Source organism: Delphinus delphis, chromosome 3, assembly GCF_949987515.2.
Source record: "Delphinus delphis chromosome 3, mDelDel1.2, whole genome shotgun sequence".
Lineage (NCBI taxonomy): Eukaryota > Metazoa > Chordata > Mammalia > Artiodactyla > Delphinidae > Delphinus > Delphinus delphis.
In genome coordinates this window covers 172,283,822-172,298,667 of record NC_082685.1, presented here as the reverse complement: position 1 = coordinate 172,298,667, position 14,846 = coordinate 172,283,822, and the positions used below count along the sequence as shown (strand labels likewise).

Below are 14,846 nucleotides of genomic sequence, written 5' to 3'. Positions count from 1 at the left end.
GGTCGGCCCGGGTCACAGGAGCAGCTCTCCAGTTCAGCCTCCCACCCTGTCGCTGACCAGCTGTGCGCCTGCGGGAACCACGGGGCCCCGTGGGCCGCTGTAAAATGGGGCGATGCCAGCACCAGAAACCACACAGCCTGGAACCTGGACCAGATGGTGTGTGTGAACTGCCCCCGGGCTGCCTGGACAGTAGCTCCTCAATGTGTGTTGTGCGGGGGCTGGGCGCTGGGGGGCCAGGCAGCGGGGCGGGCTGCAGCGGTGAGCTGGGGAGGCCCAGCTCCATTGAGGGGCTGACCTCAGCCACCCACGGCAGCCCACCTCCAGGGCTTGGTGCCGGCCCTGGGCTATGTGAGGTCACCACACCACCACAGACTGGAGATACGGCAGTGACACAGAGCGACGGGCACCTGCTGAGCTGAGGCCCCTGCAGGAGGTTCAGGTGCTTGGCGGGTGTTCGGGGGGTTCAGCTGAACGGAAGGCAGAGGCAAGCGGGGGCCCAAGCAGGAGGTGAGGCAGGGCAGTCTCCGGAGGCAAGCGGGTAGGGGCCGATGCAGGGCAGGCGCTGCAGGGAAAGAGCAGGGAGAGCGCCCAGGGGCTGGGCGATGCGGAGGGGGCCGAGCGCAGGAGACCCCCTGCCCACTGCCCAGGAGTCCAGCCAAGGCCAAGGGGATGGGGGGCAGGGCGAAAGCAGCCCTGGAGCCCCACCCCAGCCCTTCCCTGTCCTTGATGAACCCGAGGCAGAAAGAGGCCAGCGGGTCCCCACCAGCCGGGCCAGGACCTGCAGTTGGCTTTTCCCAGAGACCCCCTCCTCTACCTCCTGTTCCCGCCAAAGGACCCTCCCCAGGGCCCTCCTGTCCACTCGGATCCCCCCACCGTCTCTCCAAGACCCAGGCTACCACCAGACAGGGAAGCCGGTTGCCTCTGAAGTCCCGGGTGGTGCCCCAGGGTCCTCTCCTGCAAGTGGAAGGGCCTCTCGGGCGCCTCCAGAATGGGGGGTGCGGGGACACGGGGTGAGAGGTAGGGTGGGGTGGGGAGCTGTCCCCCAAAGGGCCCGCGCAGAACCGCGGGGACTACTGCACCCTCGACACCCTAAGAGGCCGCCTGCCCCGGGTCCTCGTCGCCGCCTGGCGCCAGCCGCCTACGCCCCTGGTTTGGCTCCGCCCCAGCGGGAGGCGGGCGGGAGTCCCGGGGTCCGGTGCGCTGCGGGCGGCGGCCGCGAGGGGCGCTGCGGGGGCCGCGGTTAAAGGCCGGGCACGGGGGCGCGCGCTCAGAGGGGAGCCGCGCCGCCGCCGCCGCCGCCGCTGCCTCCGCCGCCCGCCCCCGCTCCCCGCGGCTGAGAGGAACCCGGTCGCCGGGTCCCTGCCGCCCCCGCGGACGCCGGCCCCCGCCCCGGACCCCAGCCCGGCACCTGGGCTCGGCGCCGGGAGCGCGCGCGGGCGGGCGGGCCGGGGGCGACATGGGGAAATTCCAGTCCAAGCACGGTGAGATGCGGGGCGGCGGGCAGGCGGGCGGGCAGGCGGGCGGGCGGGCGGGCGCGCGCCAGCCACTCACTGTCCCTTCCCTCTCCGCGCGCCCTCCGGCCGCGCCGCAGCCGCTGCAGCCTTCAAGCGGAGAGAGAGCCCCGAAGGTGAGCGCGCGGGGCGGCGGCCAGGGCGCGCGACTGCCACCGGGGCTGGGACCCGAGCACAGAGCGCGACGCGCTTTCTGCCGTCGAGGCCGGGTGGGGTGGGGTGGGGTGGGCGGGGGCGGGGAACCTTGCCTTGGGGCCTCCGGGAGCGCACAGGTTTCCCCGCCCCAGACCGCGACCCCGGTCCCCCGCCGGAGCCCCGCGCCCCAGGCCGCGCGGCGAGGGGTGGGCGCGCCTGGCGGCGGGGCATCGTCCAGGCGCAGCTCCCGCGGGCTTACCGGGCGTCTCCTTCCCTCCACGGCGCCCCGTTTCCCGCGCGTCCGCCCACGGGGCCGCAGGGGACAGCTTCGTGGTGTCTGCGTACCTGGGTGGCCGCAGAGGCACGGAGGAGGCGGAGCGGCGGGGCTGCGTGGAGCACGGCACAAGGGACAAGCAGGTAGGCGTGGTGGGCCCGGCGGCCCCGCCGGGGCCAGGGGACCTGAGTAGCAAAGTTGTGCCCTCTGACCCGGACCCAGGACCCCAGGACAGAGAAGGCGAGGGCCCCGATGGCCCAGCGAGAGTGACTCGGGCTGGGCCAGACGGCCCCTCCCTCTGGGGGAGGGGATGTGGCGCGAGGCCTCGCTCTCCCAGGCTGGAGGAGTGGGGGCAGGGCTGGGGAATGACCTGCTGTAGGATCAGTATACCGCACAGCAGTGGCGGCCACAGCGTTAAAGGCCACCGTGCTGCCCATCTGCCGTGTGGGTGACCGCAGGCCTGCGGGGATGCTCACGGGAAAGCCCAGGGACAGCCGGGCTGCAGGTGCTGTCAGGGGTCGCAGGGGTCCCACTCAGGACCCAGCGCCCCTGAGAGTGGATTTGGAGGGGTGTTCCGTCCAGGCCTGGGGCACCAGAGGGGCCTTGGGCAAACCAGACTGCGCACGTTCGCCCGGGAGGAGAGAGGCCGGTGGATGGTCTCGGGCGTTAGTGTGGACTGGAGTTGGGTCGGTGGCCGTGCCAGACGACGGAGACCCCCTCCTCCACCACTGCTTGTTCCCCTCAGAGTCCCCCGCAGACAGAGTACAGCAGCGCATGGACGTGTCAGCTCTCCTTTTGGAAAGACACTTTTCTGGCCGGTTGATAGATGAAAAGTTCTGAGTGTATTTGTAAACGCTTGTGTGGCCTCGTCCCGAGAAGGGGCCCAGATACGCCCTGAGATCAAACACACAGGAGAGTTATGATTCCTGTGTCTGGGAGTGAAATTTGAATCCCACGCCTGTGAAGGTAGGAACTCCAGTTTACAGTGTTTGCTGGGCACTCATGGGAAGGTTGCGTGGACATGTGCTCCTGCGCACCACGGGGCCGCCCCAGCTGCTCTCTGGCCCTCCTTTGGTCTGATTTAGTTTGCCTGGGCAGGTGGGTGCTGATAACGGGACGGTGTTTCCTTCCCACTTGGTCCTCCTGTGTGTAGGGGGCGGCAGGCAGTCCAGAGCGGTGAAGGGCATGTCCACCACCTAACCCTGTCCTGCCAGCCACCCGGCGGGGCCGTCGTCAGCTCAGCACAGCAGGTCCCACACGCAGGCGGTGTTCGTCCCGGGCTGCGGGCTACGGAGATGGAAAACAAAACGCTTCCGCTCTGGCCGCGGGTTAGAGTGCCAGGTTATGACGGTTTCTTAGGCCAATGGATTCCACGCTCTCGGGACGTTCTTGAAAGAACAGTGTGGGGTTTGGCTTGGGTTGTTCCCTTGTTGTTTTGTTCGCAGCTGTGGTCTGAATGTTTGTGTCCCCCCCAAAATTCATGTGTTGAAACCTACCCCCCTGTGTGATACATTCAGAGGCTGGCCTTTGGGGAGGCGATTAGGCCCCGAGGGCAGAGTCCTCACGACGGGATCAGTGCCCGTATGCGAGCCCCAGAGCACCGCGCGGCGTTACAGGCAGAAGGCCAAGCCTGCCGGCCCCTCGGTCTTGGACGTCCAGCCTCCGAGACTGTGAGCGATGAACTTCTGTTGTTTATGAGCCACTGCTCTGTGGTGTGTCGTCGCCGCAGCCTGAACGTACTGTGACAGCCTCATTCATGACGCCACGATGTAGGAAGAAAAGAATCTCAGGATAAGGGATGGGCCTTTAAATGTAATACATTTGATCTTTTCTTGCCTCTTCCCATCTTTCCTCATCTGGCCATGGGGCTGTGAGCCACGCTGGGAGTTTAGACCCCCCCGGCCCAGGTGCTCAGGTATCTCGCTGCCGCACCGCCGACCCCCCTCACCGGGCACCTCCACTCCTGCCTCTGCCCGGAAGTTGCTCTGTCGGGGGACATTGGGGTGTCAGGTCCGACGTTCCTCCTGTTTCCTGTCCTTCCCCTTGTGTGGTGTCCAGAGCCCCGTCACCGTCCCTGCCCTCCCAGGCGATGTCCCAAGGAAGGCCAGCCTGACTGTGCAGTGCCCCCAGAACACCTGACTGGGGTCAGCGAGGGGACATGTCCTCCTGTGCTTCCATGCAGGTCAATCCTGGTGCGCCGTGTTGCCACAAGAACTGTCCCAAATGACCTCGTGGAAATTAAGTGCATGTCCACCACCTAACTCTCACCTGCCCTCACTCACCATCCACCCCCCGCCCCAAAAATAAACGAAATGAGGTTGATTTTGCCCACTAATTAGTGAGCCGTGCTGGCCCCTGGTGCCCGCGTAGTGCACGTCTAATAAGGTCTCTGATAACTATTAGTGTTTTCGGGCAGGTAGATGCCCGCTTCATGGTCTAGAGTGGTCCTCCTCCTTGATTCTGAGAGACGCTGCCTCACTTCATTGCCGCGGGCCCCCAGGGGCCTGGGGTTGTGCAGGTGCTGGCCAGTGACGCGGGACATTGGCAAGAGCGGCACAGAGGATGCAGCAGTGGGTGACTGAGGCTGCACGTGCGTTACAGTCCGGAGGAGAGACGGCGGTCACAGCGTCAGCGCTTGACTGCGCTGTTCCAGAGGTGGGGCTGGCGGAGGTCAGGGCGAGGCCCTGTGGGGGTCCAGCTGCCCCTCCCGGGCACGTGCTCACTTGCCATCTGCCCGTCTGATTTCTCCATGCTCCCTGCGGGGCGGGAAGAGTCCAGAAGACAAGAATCACCACCAACAACTGAAACTTTGCTGTGACTGAAACCCAGATTTCTATTGAGTAAGCGCAAGAAAGGGGATTCCAGCGGCTCCAGAGGCGTGGGGGCGCCCCGAGGCTTCTGGCTGCCCCCGTCCCCTGCCCCCGTCCCAGTCACCGTGGACCCACGGTGTGTGGTGTAAACCACACGTTACGGGGCTGTATCCTGTCCTGTGGACGCCAGGGCTCCTCCTCAGCCGTCGGGCCGCAGCCGCGTGGAAGGAGCGGCCTGGGTGGACAGGTGGTGGCGCTGCAGCCACCGTGCAGCTCCACAGGCCGACCCCTGGCCTTCCATGACCCGTGCTCTGGGGACGCGTGATCTGTGGAGTCCTGGCCTGTGTGCGGCGTCTGGGCACCACTCCAGGAGCAGCCAGGGGGGCTTGGCTTTCTCTCAGGGGCCCTGTTTCTGCCCTTGGATGTGGCCTGGCCGTGTGCGAGGCCAGCACAGGTGCGCACGCAAGCCTGGGGGCTCCTCTGGGTTTGGGGGGGCACCAGCCACAGGCCTGAGGGCCCAGACCTCACAGATCGGCAGGGAATCCCCCCAAGGTCGGGTGGTGTCAGTGTCCCTCCCCCCGCCCAAGCTTCCGGAACTGCAGATGGCCTCCCTGGATGCCGCTTGGCCTACGGATGGGCCAGGTGGTCCTGACTGAGGCACCTCTGGGGGGCCGCTGGGCTGGGGACCCTGGAGCCACAAGGCCGCTTTGTGGGAAATGCCTGGAGCGGGCGGGGAGGACGGGGCGGCCTGAGGACCCCGGGAGGCAGCCAGCTGCTCAGTGTGTCCAGGGGTGACTGGCCTACGTGTGCCTCTTCCTCACCTGGAAACCTGGGTGGGTGCTGTCTGCAGGCGGGCCTCCCGGCGGGGAAGGGGACCCACCGTGCCCCACTGGCTGTCCCCGGGGTCGGGGGTGCAGGAGGTTGGGGTCGTTTGTGGGCCTGCAGCCAATGGCATCTGACGGCCAGTGGGCGTCGAGGGCACGCGGACGGGCCAGACGCCACGCACGGGGCACCCGCCCCAGCCAGGTGCCCAGGGAGGGCGCGAGGGCAGAGCGTGCGCCTGCCTGGCACGTGCTCTGGCATCCTCGTGTGGTTGGCAAGGGCTCTGGGATGTGGACCCGGCGAGGCTGCGGCCGGCGCCCCGACCTCCGGGCCCGGGTGGTGGATGGTGTTCGTCGTGGCAGGGCCGGCGGGCAGAGGCTGTGCCCCAGGGCAGGACAGTGGTGGACGCAGACCCTGCCCTCGGGGTGCTGGTCTCTTGAGAAGGCCCCAGGTTTGGTGGGAGACGTGGCATTTGCCTGCCTGCCCTGGGGACACATTGGCACGTGACACTGACCCACCACTCTCGCGTGTGCCCTTGGGGGCAGCCCCCGAGAAGCCCCGTGTGCAGACCAGGGACGGTGGTCGGACGGAGGACGGGGAAGTTCATGGAGCGCCCCAGCTCGGGGACACCGTTTTGAGAGGAGGAGCCTGCAGGACGGTGGGGGGTCTCGAGCAGCCCAGTTGGCTGCTGGGTGAGTAGAAACACCAACTTTGCAGGAGTGAAAGCAGAGACCCGCCGTCACCCTGCTCTCCTCAGGGCGTGACAGGCCGCCGTGGGAGACCATGGTGCCCCATCCAAGCGGCCCCTGTCCCTCATCTCACCTTCGCTCTCCTTCGTGGAGAAGTAGTTAAAGGAACGACTTAGACGGCTTTTGTCGAAGTCTTGCCTGTTATCTTCTTTGAAAATCCATGCCAGTCTGCAGTCTTCAGAAATCAACCCTCAGCCCTGGTAGCTGCCCGGCGAAACTACCAGCTTTTAAGCAGGGGTGAGCGCAGACCCAGATGCAGTGGGAAACGCAGAGCGTCTGCGCGGCCGGCTCGGAGCTCTGCTGAGGAGCGAGCCAGGCCCTCACAGCCTCGACGCTGTGGGGTTCGCGGTGAGGTTAGGGCCGTGAGCGCCAGCAGGTAGATTCTGTCCTGGGCGCCGTGGCCCCGCCGTGTGTGCCGAAGCAGACTGATCTCTCATCTGAGCCACAAAGTGACCAACGAGATCTGTAGTTTAGCTTCACGTCCCTTGTTGGCGGCACCTGGTTCTCCAGCCGCCGTCACCTGGGCGGCCAGCGCTTGACCAGAGCTTGTTCGCGGGGCAGCACGGCCGTGGCTCAGCCGGTCCGCAGACCCTCCCTGGGTGGGGAGGAGGCGGACGGTGCTGCCCTGCCCCTCTGACCTGCCTCCCCAGGGGTCAGGAGTTAGGTCACGAGTCCCCATTCCCCGGGCCGGGCCGCACAGCAGGAGGTGAGTGGCGGGCGAGACAGCGAAGCTTCACCTGCCGCTCCCCGTCTCCCCGTCTCTTCCCCACCGCTCCCCGTCGCTCCCCATCGATCCCCATCGATCCCCTGTCGCTCCCCGTCTCTCCCCGTCGCTCCCCATGTCTCCCCGTCGCTCCCCGTCTCTCCCCGTCTCTCCCCGTCGTTCCCCGTCGCTCCCCGTCTCTCCCCGTCTCTCCCCGTGTCTCCCTGTTGCTCCCCGTCTCTCCCCATCGCTCCCCGTCTCTCCGCATCTCTCCCCGTCTCTCCCCATCGCTCCCCATGTCTCCCCGTCGCTCCCCGTCTCTCCCCGTCATTCCCCGTTGCTCCCCGTCTCTCCCCGTCGTTCCCCGTCTCTCCCCGTCGTTCCCCGTCGCTCCCCGTCTCTCCCCGTGTCTCCCCGTGTCTCCCTGTTGCTCCCCGTCTCTCCCCATCGCTCCCCGTCTCTCCCCGTCTCTCCCGGTCGCTCCCCGTCGCTTGCACTACTGCCTGAGCCATCCCCCACCCCCGTCTGTGGAAAAATTGTCTTCCACCCCACCAGCCCCTGATGCCAAACGGGTTGGGGACCGCTGGGTTCGGCCGTCTCTTCCTCTGGAGGTGAGACATCGAGGCCACCCATGTCCCCTGTTCTCACTCCCACCGTATGGCCAGGGGGCAGCCAGCCAGGCAGCCCCAGCAAGGTTGTCACAGAAACACTGCCCGCAGGTGACGACTGGGAGCCCCGTGACGTGGCCCTTTTGAAATGTGGGCGGCTCCCCCCACCCCCAAGCCTTCCTCTATCCCGTTGTCCACGGGAGGCAGCCTGCGCAGTGGCCTCATTGCCACCCAGACCCTGCTCTGGGCCTGGAGCTGCCCGCCTGTCACTGCCCTCACGTCTCTGGGCCACAGCCTGTGCTCCGTGGCGCGGAGGCCGCATGCCTCTGCTTGGGTCCTACGAGGAGACGTGAAGCGAGTGACGTGCGGAGAGCAGGACGGGAGCGGGCGCTGGTGCCGCGGGGCAGGGGCTGTGGTGGATGGCAGCCCACCCGTGGTCAGTAAGCGTGACGGGCCCGAGCTTCCTGCCTCTCACCCCAGGGCCCTGTGAGCTGCGCCCGCAGGTCAGCAGCCCCCCGAGAGACTGGGTGCTCCAGGCGGGCCCGGCGGGCGTGGGGTCGTGCTGGCCCCTTCCTCTCCTTCTCCCTGAAGAGGGGAGGCCTGTGGCTGCCGTCCCCAGTCCCCGGTCCCCGGAGTGGAGGTTCGGTCCCGGCCAGGCACGGCCCATCTCCTGAGTCTGTCCTGCGCTGGGTTCGAGGGAAGCCGCCTGCCGGGTTGCTGCATGTCACTGCCCTGGGCCTCGGGCCTCCTGGGTGTGAAGTGGAGCCTCTCCCAGGTTTACCCTGCATCAGACAGTCGCTGGCTTTGGAAGAAAACGCCTGTGTCGAATGGAAGCCCTTGAGAAGGATGCCGCGGCCGGAAGCAGGCCTGGCGTGCGGGTCACCGCAGCGCCGCCGGGTTGGTGACCAGCCCCCAGGAGTGCGCGGCGGGCCTGCCCTCCCCACGGGGCCCGGACGCCTGCGGCCCTTCCTACCCAGCAAGGTGCCCTCTGGACGGCTACGCGTGTGGAGCGAGGGGCTGACAGCATCGCAGCAGGAACCCTGGCTGCTGGGAGGGGAGGAGGGTGCCCGGCCCTCGCGGGGAGAGGTGGCGATGGGCCGAGTATGGGTTTCCTGGGGCAGCCGTAGCAAAGCCCCATGGACAGACGGACAGGCGGACGGACGGGGCGGCGGCCTGCTTGTCTCCATCCCGGAGGTGGAGGGTCCAGGTGTCCACCAGCCACTTCCCACCAGGGCCTCGCTCCCCTGCCAGGAGGCGCCGCCCCCCCGTGTCCTCCCAGGGTCACCCCCCTGAGACGTGACGGTCTCTTCGTCAGGACACAGGCTGTGGGATCCGGGTCCGCCCCGGTGACCTCATCTTACCAGAGGGTCTCCGCGGCGACCCCACCTCCGCACACGGTCACCTTCTCGGGAATCGGGGTGCGGTGCGGCCCTAATGGGCCTGAGGCTTTCCTTGGCTCAGGGCCGGCTCTATGCCCTGCATGTCCACCCTCCACGTGCACCCCGTGCAGGCCCCGCCGCTGCTGTGACAGCCGACACTCAGCCAGCTTTCTGGGCTCTGCCGTCCCGACCAGGCCGGCGGCTTGAGTCCCTGTGCCGGTGCATCTCTGGGGCGGGGTCTCCTGGGGACAGAGGCCCGAGGGGGGCCTGGGCCTCGCACAGGGGAGGCTCCCGTGGCCGTGCTGACCAAACGGTCATCCGCCCTCGTGCGGCGGCTGCCTTTGCACCCCCGCTGGGAGCTGCACGGGCGTTGCTGCCCCGGGTCCCCCTGGAAGGGCTTCGGGGAAGTGGGGCCTGGGGGAGGGGACCGCGTGCCTGCCTTTCTGGTTCCTGCCTCCAGAGCTGAGGTCTGTAATCCTCCGGTTGTCGTGCTTGGAAGAGGGTGGATATTTCTACGCTGGTTCCACGGCCTCCCTTTAACAGCTCTCATAAAAGAGCCTCCTCTGTTCTGTGGGGAAGAAACCCTTGAAACGCGCCTCCCTCCCTGAGCACTGATTCCTTTCCCTGCAACCAGGAGGCAAAGAATCTCTAGGAGGGCCGGGCCCTGGGGTGTCTCACAACCCCGGGTCTAAGCCTTGCCCGTGGGGGTCTGTCTGCAGCTCCCGGTTTCACCCCCTCCGCTCTCTTCTCCCCCCACCCCTTCCCTTCTCCCCCTCCCCCGCCTTCTTTGGGCTGTAGGAGGTTGGCGACCCTATCCAGAGGCCAGTGGACCCTGACATCCTGGGGCACGTTGCATCCTGGCCTGAGGGCCATCTGCCCCTCAGATCTTTCTCCCCTAGGAGGACGGAGCCGTCCCTGCCTGGGGGGTTGCAGATGCCCACGTGTACACCCTAAACCCACGAGGTGCCGGCCCACTGCCCTGGGGTCCCTGGATCCTCAGGGGAGGGTTGAGCAGACCCCAGACCTCACCGGGAGGCGTTGGGAATTCTTCCTGAGGGAGGCTGGACCCGTGATCTTCCCTGTGGTCAGCAGGCACTGGGGCATCTGACCGTGGACCTTTCCAGAGTTCTAGGTCTTTGATGGCTAAAAGCACACGTTGGGAATGCTTTAAAGTTAAATGTTTTAAAGTAGTTATGTAGAAGAGAAGCCTTGGGCTCCCTTCGTGGGTCTCCTGGGGTGGCCGTGACAAAGTACCACCAACTGGTCGGCCTAAAATGACAGACGTTTACTCTCTCACCGTTCTGGAGGTCAGAACTCGGACATTGAGCTGTCCCAGGGCTGCGCTCCGTCTGCAGGCCCTGCGGGGGGTCCTCCCTGCCTCTTCCAGCTTCTGGGGGCTCCAGGCCCGTGAAAATGTAGTCTAACGCCGCGGATTTCTACGTGGGTGCGAAAGGGATTCCGACACTTTCTTTCCGCGAGCTGGTCGGGAAGAGGCCCTGCACCTCGCGGCCCGCAGGCCCGTCCGGGGCACCTGGTTTCTGTGTTCAGGGCTCGCAGCCTGCGCCCTTTCCTCCTCGGTACGCGCCCGTCGGTGGCCCCTCTGGCCCTTTGGCAGCAACAGGTCAAATGTCTGCGTTGGCCTCTCCCCGGCCTGGGAGCACCTGTCCGGCTGCCGCTGGGACGTCCACTCCCCACAGCCTGGGCAGAGCTCCTGATGCACCCCTGGACCTGCATCCACAGCCTGGCCTGCTTGGGACAGCCTCGTGGTCCCCGGGCCCTCAGTCTCTGGCATCCCCATCGCTCAGCAGATCTGCCAGCCCCCCGGTCGGCCTGGAGTCGAGAACTGCCCATGTGGGCCGCCTGCTGGGCCTCTGCGCCGGCCAACTGACCACACGCGGCCAGGTAGGCACGTCCCTCCGCCCAGAGCCGCCTGCTGCCCCTTGGAGCCTGTGCCGACCGACTCCCGCCTGCCACCCCGGCCACCCTCGTGTCCGGTCTGCCGGGTTTCACGTGTTGCTCCGGCCCCTGGGACTTTTGCTCAGTCCTTGGCCTGGGCCCTGCCGTGGACATCTGGCCTGTCCGGGGGGCCTCAGGCTGCCTGCTAGGACTGTCCGCCTTGCCTGTTTCAGGACCCTGCCCTTCTACCTGCCCGACTGAGTCATCTTCCCAGCACTGGCCAGCCGGAGCTGGGTCACTGAGGTCCCAAGGGTCCCGGGCTGGGGAAGCCCCGCTGCAGGGCCAGAGTCCAGCTGGCGACCTCTGTGACCTCGGCCGATCACCGCGTCTCCACCTGGGGGTGGGGGTGGGATTTGGGTGCTCCCAACAGGCGCTGGATGTGGGCTGTATCCACGCCGCCCACAGCGGTCGCTGCCGGCCACGCTGGTGCCTGGAGTGTGGCGAGTGCCAGGGGAGCTGGATTTCTAACGTGGTTTCATTCATAAATTCAAATGTAAGTAGGCACACGTGGCTGTGGCTGCCACGTGGACAGCACAGCTCCAGAACGCTCCATTTGATGTCTGCTAAGCCCCGGGGCCCCTCCCCCTGCAGCTGCAGTCTGGAGAGTGCAGAGCCCCAGTGAGCTTGGCGGGTCTCACGTATCTCAAGGACACTGTCAACGGCCAGTGTCCGCAGGCATAGGCAAATCCCTGCTCATTTTTCAGCATGCTGGAGGTTTGGGTTTTCACATTGGCCGGAATCCTTTTAGATGCAAGAAAGCAAGGCAGATCGTTAGCACCAGGGGTTCAGTAGTTTTTGTTCGGTGAGCATGCAATGCACCTAAATGTACAAACTTGCAAATGGGGGCGAGGACCGTCGGAGACGCACACCTTGGCTCGGCAAGGAGGATAAACCGAAGTTCAGCAACATTGACCCCCCTCCGTCCCTCGCTGGGGCCGTGAGCAGGGAGAAGGCCGTCCTCGGTGGTCTCAGATCCAGGTGATACGCCGCGGTCTGCTTCTAGCCCACAGGACCCTCTCCCCAGAGGGGTGTCAGCAGAGCAGCAGAAGCGGTGAGGAGTCCGTCTCACACCACAAATCAAATTGGCGGGGCCGCTGCCGAGGGGCCACGGGAGAGAACACGGGCGGGCACGGCCGTGCAGCGATCGTCCGTGTCACGGCTCTTCCCACACCCGCACGTAAACGCACCCGCGAAGTCAGAGGTGCTGGAGTTTGTGGGTGAGGAAGGAGGACAGTGAAAGGAGATCTTGGAAGAGAAAGTCTGGGGTCCAGACTCCACTGGCATCAGCGTCCACGGCTGTCGAGTACACGGAACCCTCCCGGGCTGCCCGGGCAGCAGGCGGAGGACGGCAGGCTCAGGGTTCCTTCACGGGACGGCACACCCGCATCTGAAGCTGGTGTTCGTCTGGGTTTTCCTGAGTCACGTGGGGATCCCAGGTGGCTGTAAAGGGCGCGCAGAGGGTGCTAGGGTGTCCGTATGGTGGGGCAGCTCCTCCAGGGGTACTGAGTGCCCTGGGATGGAGGACCCCATGCCCACCCATGAGCCCGGACACCCGCTTCTCCTCTGAGGCTTCTTGAGGAAAACCTGGAGAAGGGCTGTGAGGCAAGAGCGGGTCTCCTGCGCTCAGGGTTCTTCCCATGCTCCCCAGAGTCTCCCAAACCACGCGGCTGCCCTGGGCCCGGCGTCGCTTCTGCGGCGAGATCATCATTTAACAAAGACGCTTTTCAAAGGAAGAAATGCAGGTGGCCAACAGGCACACGAAAAGGTGCTCAGTAGCGCTAATCATCACGGAAATGCAGATCAAAACCACAAGATGTCACCTCCCACCTGTCAGGTGGCCACCATCGAAAAGAGAAGAGATAGCAAGTGTTGACGAGGGAGTGGAGAAAAGGGAACCCCCGTGCACTGCTGGTGGGAATGAAGATTGGCGCAGCCCCTGTGGAGAACAGTCTGGAGTTTCCTCAAGAAGTTAAAAACAGAACTACCACGTGATCCAGCAATCCCACTCCTGGGTGTGTATTCCAAAGAAAGCAGAAACACTAACTCAGAAAGATAACACGTGCAGCCCCACGTTCACTGCAGCACTGTTCACGATAGCCGAGACACGGAAGCCACCTGAACGTCCGTGGATGGATGGATGGATAAAGAAGATGTGGTGTGTATATACAGTGGAATGTTATTCAGCAACAAAGAAGAAAATCTTGCCCAAAACATGGACGGACCTTGAGAGCATTATGCGAAGTGAAGTAAGTCAGGCAGAGAAAGACGAACGCCATGTGATCTCTCTCGTATGAGGACCAGAAATATGCAGAGACGAGAGCTCTGATTGCCGGGGCTGGGGGTGAGGGTGGGAGGAATGGTTGAAGGAGGGCTTAGGCAAGGCGAGTGCAGCTCTCCTCAAAACACTTTCTGTCTTTCACGGGTGGGGTCTCAACTCCGTTGCTTGAAGGGTGGGTTTTGGTTCCTGTGTGTAGAATTGGGGAGGGGGCGCTGGGCTCTGTCGGCCTTGACGCACGGGGGCCGGAAGCAGCCTCAGAGCCACGAGGAGGTGTTTCCACCTGACACCACACAGGTACTGCCAAAGAGAGGAAAACCCTGATCGCTCTCAGAGCTCGGCCCTCGGGCTCCGGAGCCGTGACCAAGTACAAACCGTTAGCGTCTCCAGCCTGTTTATCTCTGCTGCGGGCCCTGGCATCACTCGTGGACACGTGAGGCCTTCTAAACTAAAAACGCAAGTGCGTGGGGTTCTTTTCCACTTTGGAGTTGATCTTCCTTTGAAATAGAAAACATGAGGCTTAAATATGAATGAAAGAATGAAAAGCCCAGTGGTTTTTCCAGAGGAAGAAGCCAGATAGAGGAAGATGAACCTGGGTCTGCAGCCCAAACCCAGTGGCGTTAAACGCCGTCTGAACGGGAGCGCTGGAGGGCACGGTGGTTCAGGCACGTGGGGGACGAGGGTCTTGTTGGTATTCTGCGTGTTGTGACCGCTGCGGCCAGGAAGCTTGGAGGGCAGCAGCAGGCCCTGGAAGGATGATCGCCCGCGATCTTCCGTGTTCTGTGAAGTTCCTCGTCGTTAGCTCTGAAGATGGAAACAGGAGCGGCACGACCGGGAGAGAAGCCGGTCTGCAGATTTGTTGCGAAATGGTTTAGTGTTAAACAAAAAACAGAATTGCAGGCTGCTGAGAACTGAGTCACTGAAGACGTTTTTGGCGTGTTTTATGCGCACTTCTCAATTATCTGGGGTAGAGATTGTGGGGGGCATGCGTGGGCCTGCGTATGTATACGTGCATGTGTGTGTGTACACGCGCATGTGTGTCTCCGTGCATATGTGTATGTGTACATGCACGTGTACACACGTGTATGCATATGCAGGGGGTGTGTGTGTGTGTGTGTGTATCTTCTCACTGACCCTCCGCTTCTTGTTTTCCTCGCACATGTCTTAGGGTGGAGTTATTTCCCCAGCAGGTGGCCTGTGTGCCCCCACCGCCCCGCTGTAACTTATCCACAGCCGTGGGCTGTGGAGCAGCTCCTGGGCTGAGTCCCCCGGGGGGCGTGTTTTCAGGCTTCCCTGCCGCACGCGTGCCAGCCGTTCTCCGGTGGGGTAAGGTGACCTCACCCAGGAAGCAGGTTACGGCTGTGCGGGCATGTGAGGTCTGTAGGCATTTATTTTAGGATACCCTTTGATCCTCAAATGACTGAGTTTCTAGACCTCCAGTTCCAAATGTGGTTATTACCAGCCCGGTTAAACGGCGCTAAAGCAGGGGCACCGATGGGCAAATCTAGAAATGCCCCTTGGCTCCTGAAGTGCGGTTGTAACTTGGAAAGCAAGACGCCGAAGGCCTCTGTGGTTGTGGGCAAGTCCCGCACCGCCCCTCCCCCGAGGCCTCGCTGTCCTTAAC

The 14,846-nt window shown here is 64.3% G+C and overlaps 2 protein-coding genes across 2 annotated transcripts in view; one reads left to right on the top strand and one right to left on the bottom strand.

Moving 5' to 3' along the window:
• LOC138414032 (basic salivary proline-rich protein 1-like) overlaps positions 1 to 1,458 on the bottom strand; it is a 21,722-nt gene extending 20,264 nt beyond the window's left edge. Inside the window, exon 1 of the mRNA XM_069540535.1 lies at positions 1,143 to 1,458. Coding sequence (XP_069396636.1) covers positions 1,143 to 1,458 — 316 coding nt within the window. The remainder of the gene's footprint in view (positions 1 to 1,142) is intronic.
• Positions 1,257 to 14,846, top strand: part of NKD2 (NKD inhibitor of WNT signaling pathway 2) — a 27,178-nt gene continuing 13,588 nt past the window's right edge. Inside the window, exons 1-3 of the mRNA XM_060009706.2 lie at positions 1,257 to 1,481; positions 1,592 to 1,627; positions 1,966 to 2,063. Of these exons, the coding sequence (XP_059865689.1) occupies positions 1,457 to 1,481; positions 1,592 to 1,627; positions 1,966 to 2,063 (159 nt within the window). The 5' untranslated portion in view covers positions 1,257 to 1,456. The remainder of the gene's footprint in view (positions 1,482 to 1,591; positions 1,628 to 1,965; positions 2,064 to 14,846) is intronic.